General features: G+C 53.1%; 1 protein-coding gene across 1 annotated transcript in view; it reads left to right on the top strand.

Annotated features, from left to right (window-relative positions):
• The first annotated feature begins 710 nt into the window (after positions 1–710).
• LOC130283120 (proline-rich protein 36-like) overlaps positions 711–12,552 on the top strand; it is a 30,123-nt gene continuing 18,281 nt past the window's right edge. Inside the window, exon 1 of the mRNA XM_056532307.1 lies at positions 711–1,068. Within this exon, the coding sequence (XP_056388282.1) occupies positions 711–1,068 (358 nt within the window). The remainder of the gene's footprint in view (positions 1,069–12,552) is intronic.

Raw genomic sequence — 12,552 nt, 5'->3', positions numbered from 1 at the left:
TCCAGGAACTCTGCCAGCTGCATGATTGTAAGAAGCTCCGAATGACAGCTCACCATCCTCAAGGAAATGGGCTCTGCGAAAGGATCAACCAGGTGTTTATCCATATGCTCCGAGCAGCTACTGTCTCGAAACATGAAGAGTGGCCCCGACTACTGCCTGAGTTATTGGAGATCTACAACAACACTACTCATTGTTCTACAGGGTATACCCCCTTCTTTCTCATGATGGGCCGACATGGTTAATTGCCGAAGGACAGAACTTTTGGGCTACAGGCCCCTTTCAATAACTCCCCTCAAGTCTCGCAGGACTGGGGCTCTGAACATCGCAGGAGAATTGAAGAAGCCCGAGACATTATGAAGAAGAAAATGGGCGGAGCCCAGGGCCAACAGCAAAAAGAGTATAATCGGCATGCCTCGGCTCAACCCCTGCAGCTGGGAGACAAAGTTTGGCTCAGGAAATTCCCAAGAACTCATAAGCTGGATTCTCTATAGGAAACAGAACCCTATACTATTACTGCAATTCCCTATCCCGATACGGATGTGTATGAGATACAGAAAGAAGGGTTTGAGCCACAGGTGGTCCACCGAAACCGAATAAAGGTGTGCTTGAAGGAAGACTTGCTGGGACCACCTAAACCTGCACCTCTCCCTACTCCTCCTCCAGCCAAGCCAGCCAGGGAATATATACCAGGAGAAGGAATTCATCCCAGTATGGACATTCCTTTATTCTCCTCTCACCAACCTGTCATCTATTGGGGTATGCCATGTTCAGCTGCAAGCCAGCCGCCCCTTGTTGCTCCACCTAGCCAGCCGCCACTGGTTGCCCCACCTAGTCAACCGCAACCAGTAGTTCCAGCTAGCACCAGTATCTCTCCCGTTGCTGCTTCAAGTCCAGCAAGACCTTCTCCACCTGACTTCAGGAAGTCTCCCAGTCCACCCGAAGATGTTGCTTCCGTTTTCAGCCCTCAAGCTGGTCCCTCGGGGACTGAAGTTTCCACAGAGCTATTATTTGAAGAGACTCCTGCCAGCCCGGAGGTGATGTTGCGACAGTCTCAAAGGACTACACAAGGTAAACTACCTTTAAGATATCAAGACTGATCTTCCAAATAGTATCTGTACACAAAGTACATCAAACAAATCACTTAAAGAGTACTTATATTATTCTAACTTATTACACCAAAATAAAAAAATATGTCTCACATTAATATAAAAAAAAACACTATGGGAATTGTAGCCTAAGTCATTCCAATTCCTGCGACTGTTAGGTACACTAATTTATTTTCTTTCTACGTAAGCCAGTAGGTGTTCTTGCGAGCTAAAAATTGATGCACGTATTTATTAAAGGTAACCTAGGTAAGGATATACTGTTGTGTTCTAGGGGTAAGAAGCGTGTAGCCAATAGACCCTAGTAGCTAACTTATTGGTTGATAGCCTCAGGCAAGCCAATATACCCTTCTGTGTACAAACAGGTAAATTGGTATAATAATTTCATCCTTAGCCTTCGTCCTAGTTCCTCTGCCTTAGGGGACAGGTGTTGGGGTCGACTTGTTTTAAGTAAGGAGGTTTGTGGTGTCCCGGTACTGTATTGCATACAGTACCTTGGTATGGGTCCCCAAAGTCAGAGTTCCTAGGAACCGTGGGGTCCTCAGGTTTAGTCTTCCCCTAGTCACCCCTTAGATAACTAATATATTGCACAATTAAATGTAAATAAAAGTATACTTACCTTGCGCTAGCGTCACAGGACCTGCGGGTCACGTGACGAGGTTTAGTCTCTATGGTTAATGCAAAGGACCTTTGGAGGTTCATAGGCCATGTGATACTCACAATACTTTGTGAGGCTGATTGACAGATGGTGTGGACCAATCCTAAAATGGCCAGCCCCTGCCCAAATATGGGAGCTGCGGCCATTATTCTCTCTCTTGGGTTGCTGTCACTGAATGAGGTAGGACCTCCGCAACTTACAACGACAATTACTAGGCCAAAGCCTTGCGGCCTCGGCTGAATTACACAGTGAGTTCTTATAAATTCTCCGTAATTACTGGCAAGGGCCCTGGACCTAAACTTAACCCCATATCCAGTTGATCTGCGCATACTAAATTCCTGCAAGCTAAAGAACTTACTCAAAGTCCCAACCAATGGTAAATCTCAGCCAAGCTATTCATAGACTCAAAGACTGTTTGTATGTTCGCATGTTACAGAAAATCTTCTGTAAAAGTTGATGCGAGTTTTCAGCAAAGCTCTGTTTGTGGACAATACTTTATTCTGCAAACACCTATCGTCCTTGGGAAGAGTGGCGATAGGCCAATACACTCAGTATTTAACCCTCACCCTGGCATCACGACTGACAAGGGTTAATAGCACCCTTTATAACCTGCACAGCAACATCCTGACCACCACATTCACAAGGCGACCACCACACTGAGGACAAGCAGGGCTCTGTACACTGAGGACAAGAAGGACGCTGTACACTAAGGACAAGCAGGGCTCTGTGCAGTGAGGTCAAGCAGGGCTCTGTGCAGTGAGGACAAGCAGGGCTCTGTACACTGAGGACAAGCAGGGCTCTGTACACTGAGTACAAGCAGGGCTCGGTACACTGAGGACAAGCAGGGCTCTGTACACTGAGGTCAAGCAGGGCTCTGTGCAGTGAGGACAAGCAGGGCTCTGTACACTGAGGACAAGCAGGGCTCTGTACACTGAGGACAAGCAGGAATCTATACACTGAGGACAAGCAGGATTCTGTACACTGAGGACAAGCAGGGTGCTGTACACTGAGGACAAACAGGGCTCTGTACACTGAGGACAAGCAGGGCTATGTACAATGAGGACAAGCAGGGATCTGTACACTGAGGTCAAGAAGGGCTCTGTACACTGAGGTCAAGAAGGGCTCTGTGCAGTGAGAACAAGCAGGGCTCTGTACAATGAGGATAAGCAGGGTTCTGTACACTGAAGACAAGCAGGGCTCTGTACACTGAGGACAAGCAGGGCTCTGTACACTGAGGACAAGCAGGGCTCTGTACACTGAGGTCAAGCAGGGCTCTGTACACTGAGGACAAGCAGGGCTTTGTACACTGAGGACAAGCAGGGCTCTGTACACTGAGGACAAGCAGGGCTTTGTACACTGAGGACAAGCAGGGCTTTGTACACTGAGGACAAGCAGGACTCTGTGCAGTGAGGACAAGCAGGGCGCTGTACACTGAGGACAAGCAGGGCTCTGTGCACTGAGGACAAGCAGGGCTCTGTACACTGAGGACAAGCAGGGCTCTGTGCAGTGAGGACAAGCAGGGCTCTGTACACTAAGGACAAGCAGGGCTCTGTACACTGAGGACAAGCAGGGCTCTGTATACTGAGGACAAGCAGGGATCTGTACACTGAGGACAAGCAGGGTGCTGTACACTGAGGACAAGCAGGACTCTGTACAGTGAGGACAAGCAGGGCTCTGTACACTGATGACAAGCAGGGTTCTGTGCAGTGAGGACAAGCAGGGCTCTGTACACTGAGGACAAGCAGGGCTCTGTACACTGAGGTCAAGCAGGGCTCTGTACACTGAGGCCAAGCAGGGCTTTGTACACTGAGGACAAGCAGGTCTTTTTACACTGAAGACAAGCAGGGCTCTGTACACTGAGGACAAGCAGGGCTCTGTACACTGAGGACAAGTAGGGCTCTGTACACTGAGGACATGCAGGGCTCTGTACACTGAGGTCAAGCATGGCTCTGTACACTGAGGTCAAGCAGGAATCTGTACACTGAGGACACGCAGGGCTCTGTACACTGAGGTCAAGCAGGGCTCTGTGAAGTGAGGACAAGCAGCGCTCTGTACACTGAGGACAAGCAGGGCTCTGTACACTGAGGACAAGCAGGGCTCTGTACACTGAGGACAAGCAGGGTTCTGTACACTGAGTACAAGCAGGGCTCGGTACACTGAGGACAAGCAGGGCTCTGTACACTGAGGACAAGCAGGGCGCTGTACACTGAGGACAAACAGGGCTCTGTACACTGAGAACAAGCAGGGATCTGTACACTGAGGACAAGTAGGGCTCTGTGCAGTGAGGACAAGCAGGGCTCTTTACACTGAGGACAAGCAGGGCTCTGTGCAGTGAGGACAAGCAGGGCTCTGTAAACTGAGGACAAGCAGGGCTCTGTGCAGTGAGGACAAGCAGGGCTCTGTACACTGAGGTCAGGCAGGGCTCTGTACACTGAGGACAAGCAGGGCTTTGTACACTGAGGGCAAGCAGGGCTTTTTACACTGAGGACAAGCAGGGCTTTTTACACTGAGAACAAGCAGGGATCTGTACACTGAGGACAAGTAGGGCTCTGTGCAGTGAGGACAAGCAGGGCTCTTTACACTGAGGACAAGCAGGGCTCTGTGCAGTGAGGACAAGCAGGGCTCTGTAAACTGAGGACAAGCAGGGCTCTGTGCAGTGAGGACAAGCAGGGCTCTGTACACTGAGGTCAGGCAGGACTCTGTACACTGAGGACAAGCAGGGCTTTGTACACTGAGGACAAGCAGGGCTCTGTGCAGTGAGGACAAGCATGGCTCTGTACACTGAGGACAAGCAGGGCTCTGTGCAGTGAGGACAAGCAGGGCTCTGTACACTGAGGTCAGGCAGGGCTCTGTACACTGAGGACAAGCAGGGCTCTGTACACTGAGGTCAAGAAGGGCTCTGTACACTGAGGACAAGCAGGGCTCGGTACACTGAGGACAAGCAGGGCTCTGTACACTGAGTACAAGCAGGGCTCGGTACACTGAGGACAAGCAGGGCTCTGTACACTGAGGACAAGCAGGGCGCTGTACACTGAGGACAAACAGGGCTCTGTACACTGAGAACAAGCAGGGATCTGTACACTGAGGACAAGTAGGGCTCTGTGCAGTGAGGACAAGCAGGGCTCTTTACACTGAGGACAAGCAGGGCTCTGTGCAGTGAGGACAAGCAGGGCTCTGTAAACTGAGGACAAGCAGGGCTCTGTGCAGTGAGGACAAGCAGGGCTCTGTACACTGAGGTCAGGCAGGGCTCTGTACACTGAGGACAAGCAGGGCTTTGTACACTGAGGGCAAGCAGGGCTTTTTACACTGAGGACAAGCAGGGCTTTTTACACTGAGAACAAGCAGGGATCTGTACACTGAGGACAAGTAGGGCTCTGTGCAGTGAGGACAAGCAGGGCTCTTTACACTGAGGACAAGCAGGGCTCTGTGCAGTGAGGACAAGCAGGGCTCTGTAAACTGAGGACAAGCAGGGCTCTGTGCAGTGAGGACAAGCAGGGCTCTGTACACTGAGGTCAGGCAGGACTCTGTACACTGAGGACAAGCAGGGCTTTGTACACTGAGGACAAGCAGGGCTCTGTGCAGTGAGGACAAGCATGGCTCTGTACACTGAGGACAAGCAGGGCTCTGTGCAGTGAGGACAAGCAGGGCTTTGTACACTGAGGTCAGGCAGGGCTCTGTACACTGAGGACAAGCAGGGCTCTGTACACTGAGGTCAAGAAGGGCTCTGTACACTGAGGACAAGCAGGGCTTTGTACACTGAGGTCAAGCAGGGCTTTGTACACTGAGGACAAGCAGGGCTTTGTACTCTGAGGACAAGCAGGGCTCTGTACACTGGGGACAAGCAGGGCTCTGTACACTGAGGACAAGCAGGGCTCTGAACGCTGAGGACAAGCAGGGCTCAGTATACTGAGGACAAGCAGGGCGCTGTACACTGAGGACAAACAGGGCTCTGTACACTGAGGACAAGCAGGGCTCTATACACTGAGGACAAGCAGGGCTCTGTGCAGTGAGGGCAAGCAGGGCTCTGTACACTGAGGTCAGGCAGGGCTCTGTACACTGAGGACAAGCAGGGCTCTGTACACTGAGGTCAAGCAGGGCTCTGTACACGGAGGACAAGCAGGGCTCTGTACACTGAGGACAAGCAGGGCTCTGTACACTGAGGACAAGCAGGGCTTTGTACACTGAGGACAAGCAGGGCTTTGTACACTGAGGACAAGCAGGGCTTTTTACACTGAGGACATGCAGGGCTCTGTACACTGAGGACAAGCAGGGCTCTGTACACTGAGGTCAGGCAGGGCTCTGTACACTGAGGTCAAGCAGGGCTCTGTACACTAAGGACAAGCAGGGCTTTGTACACTGAGGACAAGCAGGGCTTTTTACACTGAAGATAAGCAGGGCTCTGTACACTGAGGACAAGCAGGGCTCTGTACACTGAGGTCAAGCAGGGCTCTGTACAGTGAGGTCAAGCAGGAATCTGTACACTGAGGACAAGCAGGGCTCTGTACACTGAGGTCAAGCAGGGCTCTGTGCAGTGAGGACAAGCAGGGCTCTGTACACTGAGGACAAGCAGGGCTCTGTACACTGAGGACAAGCAGGGCTCTGTACACTGAGGACAAGCAGGGCTCTGTACACTGAGGACAAGCAGGGCTCTGTACACTGAGGACAAGCAGGGTTCTGTACACTGAGTACAAGCAGGGCTCGGTACACTGAGGACAAGCAGGGCTCTGTACACTGAGGACAAGCAGGGCGCTGTACACTGAGGACAAACAGGGCTCTGTACACTGAGAACAAGCAGGGATCTGTACACTGAGGACAAGCAGGGCTCTGTGCAATGAGGACAAGCAGGGCTCTTTACACTGAGGACAAGCAGGGCTCTGTGCAGTGAGGACAAGCAGGGCTCTGTACACTGAGGACAAGCAGGGCTCTGTGCAGTGAGGACAAGCAGGGCTCTGTACACTGAGGTCAGGCAGGGCTCTGTACACTGAGGACAAGCAGGGCTCTGTACACTGAGGTCAAGCAGGGCTGTGTACACTGAGGACAAGCAGGGCTTTGTACACTGAGGACAAGCAGGGCTTTGTACACTGAGGACAAGCAGGGCTTTGTACTCTGAGGACAAGCAGGGCTCTGTACACTGAGGACAAGCAGGGCTCTGTACACTGAGGACAAGCAGGGCGCTGTACACTGAGGACAAACAGGGCTCTGTACACTGAGGACAAGCAGGGCTCTGTACACTGAGGACAAGCAGGGCTCTGTGCAGTGAGGACAAGCAGGGCTCTGTACACTGAGGTCAGGCAGGGCTCTGTACACTGAGGACAAGCAGGGCTCTGTACACTGAGGACAAGCAGGGCTCTGTACACTGAGGACAAGCAGGGCTCTGTACACTGAGGACAAGCAGGGCTCTGTACACTGAGGACAAGCAGGGCTCTGTACACTGAGGACAAGCAGGGCTCTGTACACTGAGGTCAGGCAGGGCTCTGTACACTGAGGACAAGCAGGGCTCTGTACACTGAGGACAAGCAGGGCTCTGTACACTGAGGACAAGCAGGGCTCTGTACACTGAGGACAAGCAGGGCTTTGTACACTGAGGACAAGCAGGGCTTTTTACACTGAGGACATGCAGGGCTCTGTACATTGAGGACAAGCAGGGCTCTGTACACTGAGGTCAGGCAGGGCTCTGTACACTGAGGTCAAGCAGGGCTCTGTACACTAAGGACAAGCAGGGCTTTGTACACTGAGGACAAGCAGGGCTTTGTACACTGAGGACAAGCAGGGCTTTGTACTCTGAGGACAAGCAGGGCTCTGTACACTGAGGACAAGCAGGGCTCTGTACACTGAGGTCAAGCAGGGCTCTGTACAGTGAGGTCAAGCAGGAATCTGTACACTGAGGACAAGCAGGGCTCTGTACACTGAGGTCAATCAGGGCTCTGTGCAGTGAGGACAAGCAGGGCTCTGTACACTGAGGACAAGCAGGGCTCTGTACACTGAGGACAAGCAGGGCTCTGTACACTGAGGACAAGCAGGGCTCTGTACACTGAGGACAAGCAGGGCTCTGTACACTGAGGACAAGCAGGGCTCTGTACACTGAGGTCAGGCAGGGCTCTGTACACTGAGGACAAGCAGGGCTCTGTACACTGAGGACAAGCAGGGCTCTGTACACTGAGGACAAGCAGGGCTCTGTACACTGAGGACAAGCAGGGCTTTGTACACTGAGGACAAGCAGGGCTTTGTACACTGAGGACAAGCAGGGCTTTTTTCACTGAGGACATGCAGGGCTCTGTACACTGAGGTCAAGCAGGGCTCTGTACACTAAGGACAAGCAGGGCTTTGTACACTGAGGACAAGCAGGGCTTTGTACACTGAGGACAAGCAGGGCTTTGTACTCTGAGGAAAAGCAGGGCTCTGTACACTGAGGACAAGCAGGGCTCTGTACACTGAGGTCAAGCAGGAATCTGTACACTGAGGTCAAGCAGGAATCTGTACACTGAGGACAAGCAGGGCTCTGTACACTGAGGTCAAGCAAGGCTCTGTGCACTGAGGACAAGCAGGGCTCTGTACACTGAGGACAAGCAGGGCTCTGTACACTGAGGACAAGCAGGGCTCTGTACACTGAGGACAAGCAGGGCTCTGTACACTGAGGACAAGCAGGGCTCTGTACACTGAGGACAAGCAGGGCTCTGTACACTGAGGTCAGGCAGGGCTCTGTACACTGAGGACAAGCAGGGCTCTGTACACTGAGGACAAGCAGGGCTCTGTACACTGAGGACAAGCAGGGCTCTGTACACTGAGGACAAGCAGGGCTTTGTACACTGAGGACAAGCAGGGCTTTGTACACTGAGGACAAGCAGGGCTTTTTTCACTGAGGACATGCAGGGCTCTGTACACTGAGGACAAGCAGGGCTCTGTACACTGAGGTCAGGCAGGGCTCTGTACACTGAGGTCAAGCAGGGCTCTGTACACTAAGGACAAGCAGGGCTTTGTACACTGAGGACAAGCAGGGCTTTGTACACTGAGGACAAGCAGGGCTTTGTAATCTGAGGACAAGCAGGGCTCTGTACACTGAGGACGAGCAGGGCTCTGTACACTGAGGACAAGCAGGGCTCTGAACGCTGAGGACAAGCAGGGCTCAGTACACTGAGGACAAGCAGGGCGATGTACACTGAGGACAAACAGGGCTTTGTACACTGAGGACAAGCAGGGCTCTGTACACTGAGGACAAGCAGGGCTCTGTGCAGTGAGGACAAGCAGTGTTCTGTACACTGAGGACAAGCAGGGCTCTGTACACTGAGGACAAGCAGGGCTCTGTACACTGAGGACAAGCAGGGTTCTGTACACTGAGTACAAGCAGGGCTCGGTACACTGAGGACAAGCAGGGCTCTGTACACTGAGGACAAGCAGGGCGCTGTACACTGAGGACAAACAGGGCTCTGTACACTGAGAACAAGCAGGGATCTGTACACTGAGGACAAGTAGGGCTCTGTGCAGTGAGGACAAGCAGGGCTCTTTACACTGAGGACAAGCAGGGCTCTGTGCAGTGAGGACAAGCAGGGTTCTGTAAACTGAGGACAAGCAGGGCTCTGTGCAGTGAGGACAAGCAGGGCTCTGTACACTGAGGTCAGGCAGGGCTCTGTACACTGAGGACAAGCAGGGCTTTGTACACTGAGGGCAAGCAGGGCTTTTTACACTGAGGACAAGCAGGGCTTTTTACACTGAGAACAAGCAGGGATCTGTACACTGAGGACAAGTAGGGCTCTGTGCAGTGAGGACAAGCAGGGCTCTTTACACTGAGGACAAGCAGGGCTCTGTGCAGTGAGGACAAGCAGGGCTCTGTAAACTGAGGACAAGCAGGGCTCTGTGCAGTGAGGACAAGCAGGGCTCTGTACACTGAGGTCAGGCAGGACTCTGTACACTGAGGACAAGCAGGGCTTTGTACACTGAGGACAAGCAGGGCTCTGTGCAGTGAGGACAAGCATGGCTCTGTACACTGAGGACAAGCAGGGCTCTGTGCAGTGAGGACAAGCAGGGCTCTGTACACTGAGGTCAGGCAGGGCTCTGTACACTGAGGACAAGCAGGGCTCTGTACACTGAGGTCAAGAAGGGCTCTGTACACTGAGGACAAGCAGGGCTTTGTACACTGAGGACAAGCAGGGCTTTGTACACTGAGGACAAGCAGGGCTTTGTACTCTGAGGACAAGCAGGGCTCTGTACACTGGGGACAAGCACGGCTCTGTACACTGAGGACAAGCAGGGCTCTGAACACTGAGGACAAGCAGGGCTCAGTATACTGAGGACAAGCAGGGCGCTGTACACTGAGGACAAACAGGGCTCTGTACACTGAGGACAAGCAGGGCTCTATACACTGAGGACAAGCAGGGCTCTGTGCAGTGAGGACAAGCAGGGCTCTGTACACTGAGGTCAGGCAGGGCTCTGTACACTGAGGACAAGCAGGGCTCTGTACACTGAGGTCAAGCAGGGCTCTGTACACTGAGGACAAGCAGGGCTCTGTACACTGAGGACAAGCAGGGCTCTGTACACTGAGGACAAGCAGGGCTTTGTACACTGAGGACAAGCAGGGCTTTGTACACTGAGGACAAGCAGGGCTTTTTACACTGAGGACATGCAGGGCTCTGTACACTGAGGACAAGCAGGGCTCTGTACACTGAGGTCAGGCAGGGCTCTGTACACTGAGGTCAAGCAGGGCTCTGTACACTAAGGACAAGCAGGGCTTTGTACACTGAGGACAAGCAGGGCTTTTTACACTGAAGATAAGCAGGGCTCTGTACACTGAGGACAAGCAGGGCTCTGTACACTGAGGTCAAGCAGGGCTCTGTTCAGTGAGGTCAAGCAGGAATCTGTACACTGAGGACAAGCAGGGCTCTGTACACTGAGGTCAAGCAGGGCTCTGTGCAGTGAGGACAAGCAGGGCTCTGTACACTGAGGACAAGCAGGGCTCTGTACACTGAGGACAAGCAGGGCTCTGTACACTGAGGACAAGCAGGGCTCTGTACACTGAGGACAAGCAGGGCTCTGTACACTGAGGACAAGCAGGGTTCTGTACACTGAGTACAAGCAGGGCTCGGTACACTGAGGACAAGCAGGGCTCTGTACACTGAGGACAAGCAGGGCGCTGTACACTGAGGACAAACAGGGCTCTGTACACTGAGAACAAGCAGGGATCTGTACACTGAGGACAAGCAGGGCTCTGTGCAATGAGGACAAGCAGGGCTCTTTACACTGAGGACAAGCAGGGCTCTGTGCAGTGAGGACAAGCAGGGCTCTGTACACTGAGGACAAGCAGGGCTCTGTGCAGTGAGGACAAGCAGGGCTCTGTACACTGAGGTCAGGCAGGGCTCTGTACACTGAGGACAAGCAGGGCTCTGTACACTGAGGTCAAGCAGGGCTCTGTACACTGAGGACAAGCAGGGCTTTGTACACTGAGGACAAGCAGGGCTTTGTACACTGAGGACAAGCAGGGCTTTGTACTCTGAGGACAAGCAGGGCTCTGTACACTGAGGACAAGCAGGGCTCTGTACACTGAGGACAAGCAGGGCGCTGTACACTGAGGACAAACAGGGCTCTGTACACTGAGGACAAGCAGGGCTCTGTACACTGAGGACAAGCAGGGCTCTGTGCAGTGAGGACAAGCAGGGCTCTGTACACTGAGGTCAGGCAGGGCTCTGTACACTGAGGACAAGCAGGGCTCTGTACACTGAGGACAAGCAGGGCTCTGTACACTGAGGACAAGCAGGGCTCTGTACACTGAGGACAAGCAGGGCTCTGTACACTGAGGACAAGCAGGGCTCTGTACACTGAGGACAAGCAGGGCTTTGTACACTGAGGACAAGCAGGGCTTTGTACACTGAGGACAAGCAGGGCTTTGTACTCTGAGGACAAGCAGGGCTCTGTACACTGAGGACAAGCAGGGCTCTGTACACTGAGGTCAAGCAGGAATCTGTACACTGAGGTCAAGCAGGAATCTGTACACTGAGGACAAGCAGGGCTCTGTACACTGAGGTCAAGCAAGGCTCTGTGCACTGAGGACAAGCAGGGCTCTGTACACTGAGGACAAGCAGGGCTCTATACACTGAGGACAAGCAGGGCTCTGTACACTGAGGACAAGCAGGGCTCTGTACACTGAGGACAAGCAGGGCTCTGTACACTGAGGACAAGCAGGGCTCTGTACACTGAGGTCAGGCAGGGCTCTGTACACTGAGGACAAGCAGGGCTCTGTACACTGAGGACAAGCAGGGCTCTGTACACTGAGGACAAGCAGGGCTCTGTACACTGAGGACAAGCAGGGCTTTGTACACTGAGGACAAGCAGGGCTTTGTACACTGAGGACAAGCAGGGCTTTTTTCACTGAGGACATGCAGGGCTCTGTACACTGAGGACAAGCAGGGCTCTGTACACTGAGGTCAGGCAGGGCTCTGTACACTGAGGTCAAGCAGGGCTCTGTACACTAAGGACAAGCAGGGCTTTGTACACTGAGGACAAGCAGGGCTTTGTACACTGAGGACAAGCAGGGCTTTGTAATCTGAGGACAAGCAGGGCTCTGTACACTGAGGACAAGCAGGGCTCTGTACACTGAGGACAAGCAGGGCTCTGAACGCTGAGGACAAGCAGGGCTCAGTACACTGAGGACAAGCAGGGCGATGTACACTGAGGACAAACAGGGCTTTGTACACTGAGGACAAGCAGGGCTCTGTACACTGAGGACAAGCAGGGCTCTGTGCAGTGAGGACAAGCAGTGTTCTGTACACTGAGGACAAGCAGGGCTCTGTACACTGAGGACAA

The sequence above is a fragment of the Hyla sarda genome, chromosome 7 (assembly GCF_029499605.1).
Source record: "Hyla sarda isolate aHylSar1 chromosome 7, aHylSar1.hap1, whole genome shotgun sequence".
NCBI lineage: Eukaryota > Metazoa > Chordata > Amphibia > Anura > Hylidae > Hyla > Hyla sarda.
Note: the sequence above shows the minus strand (reverse complement) of the source record. Positions and strands in the feature narration are given on the sequence as shown.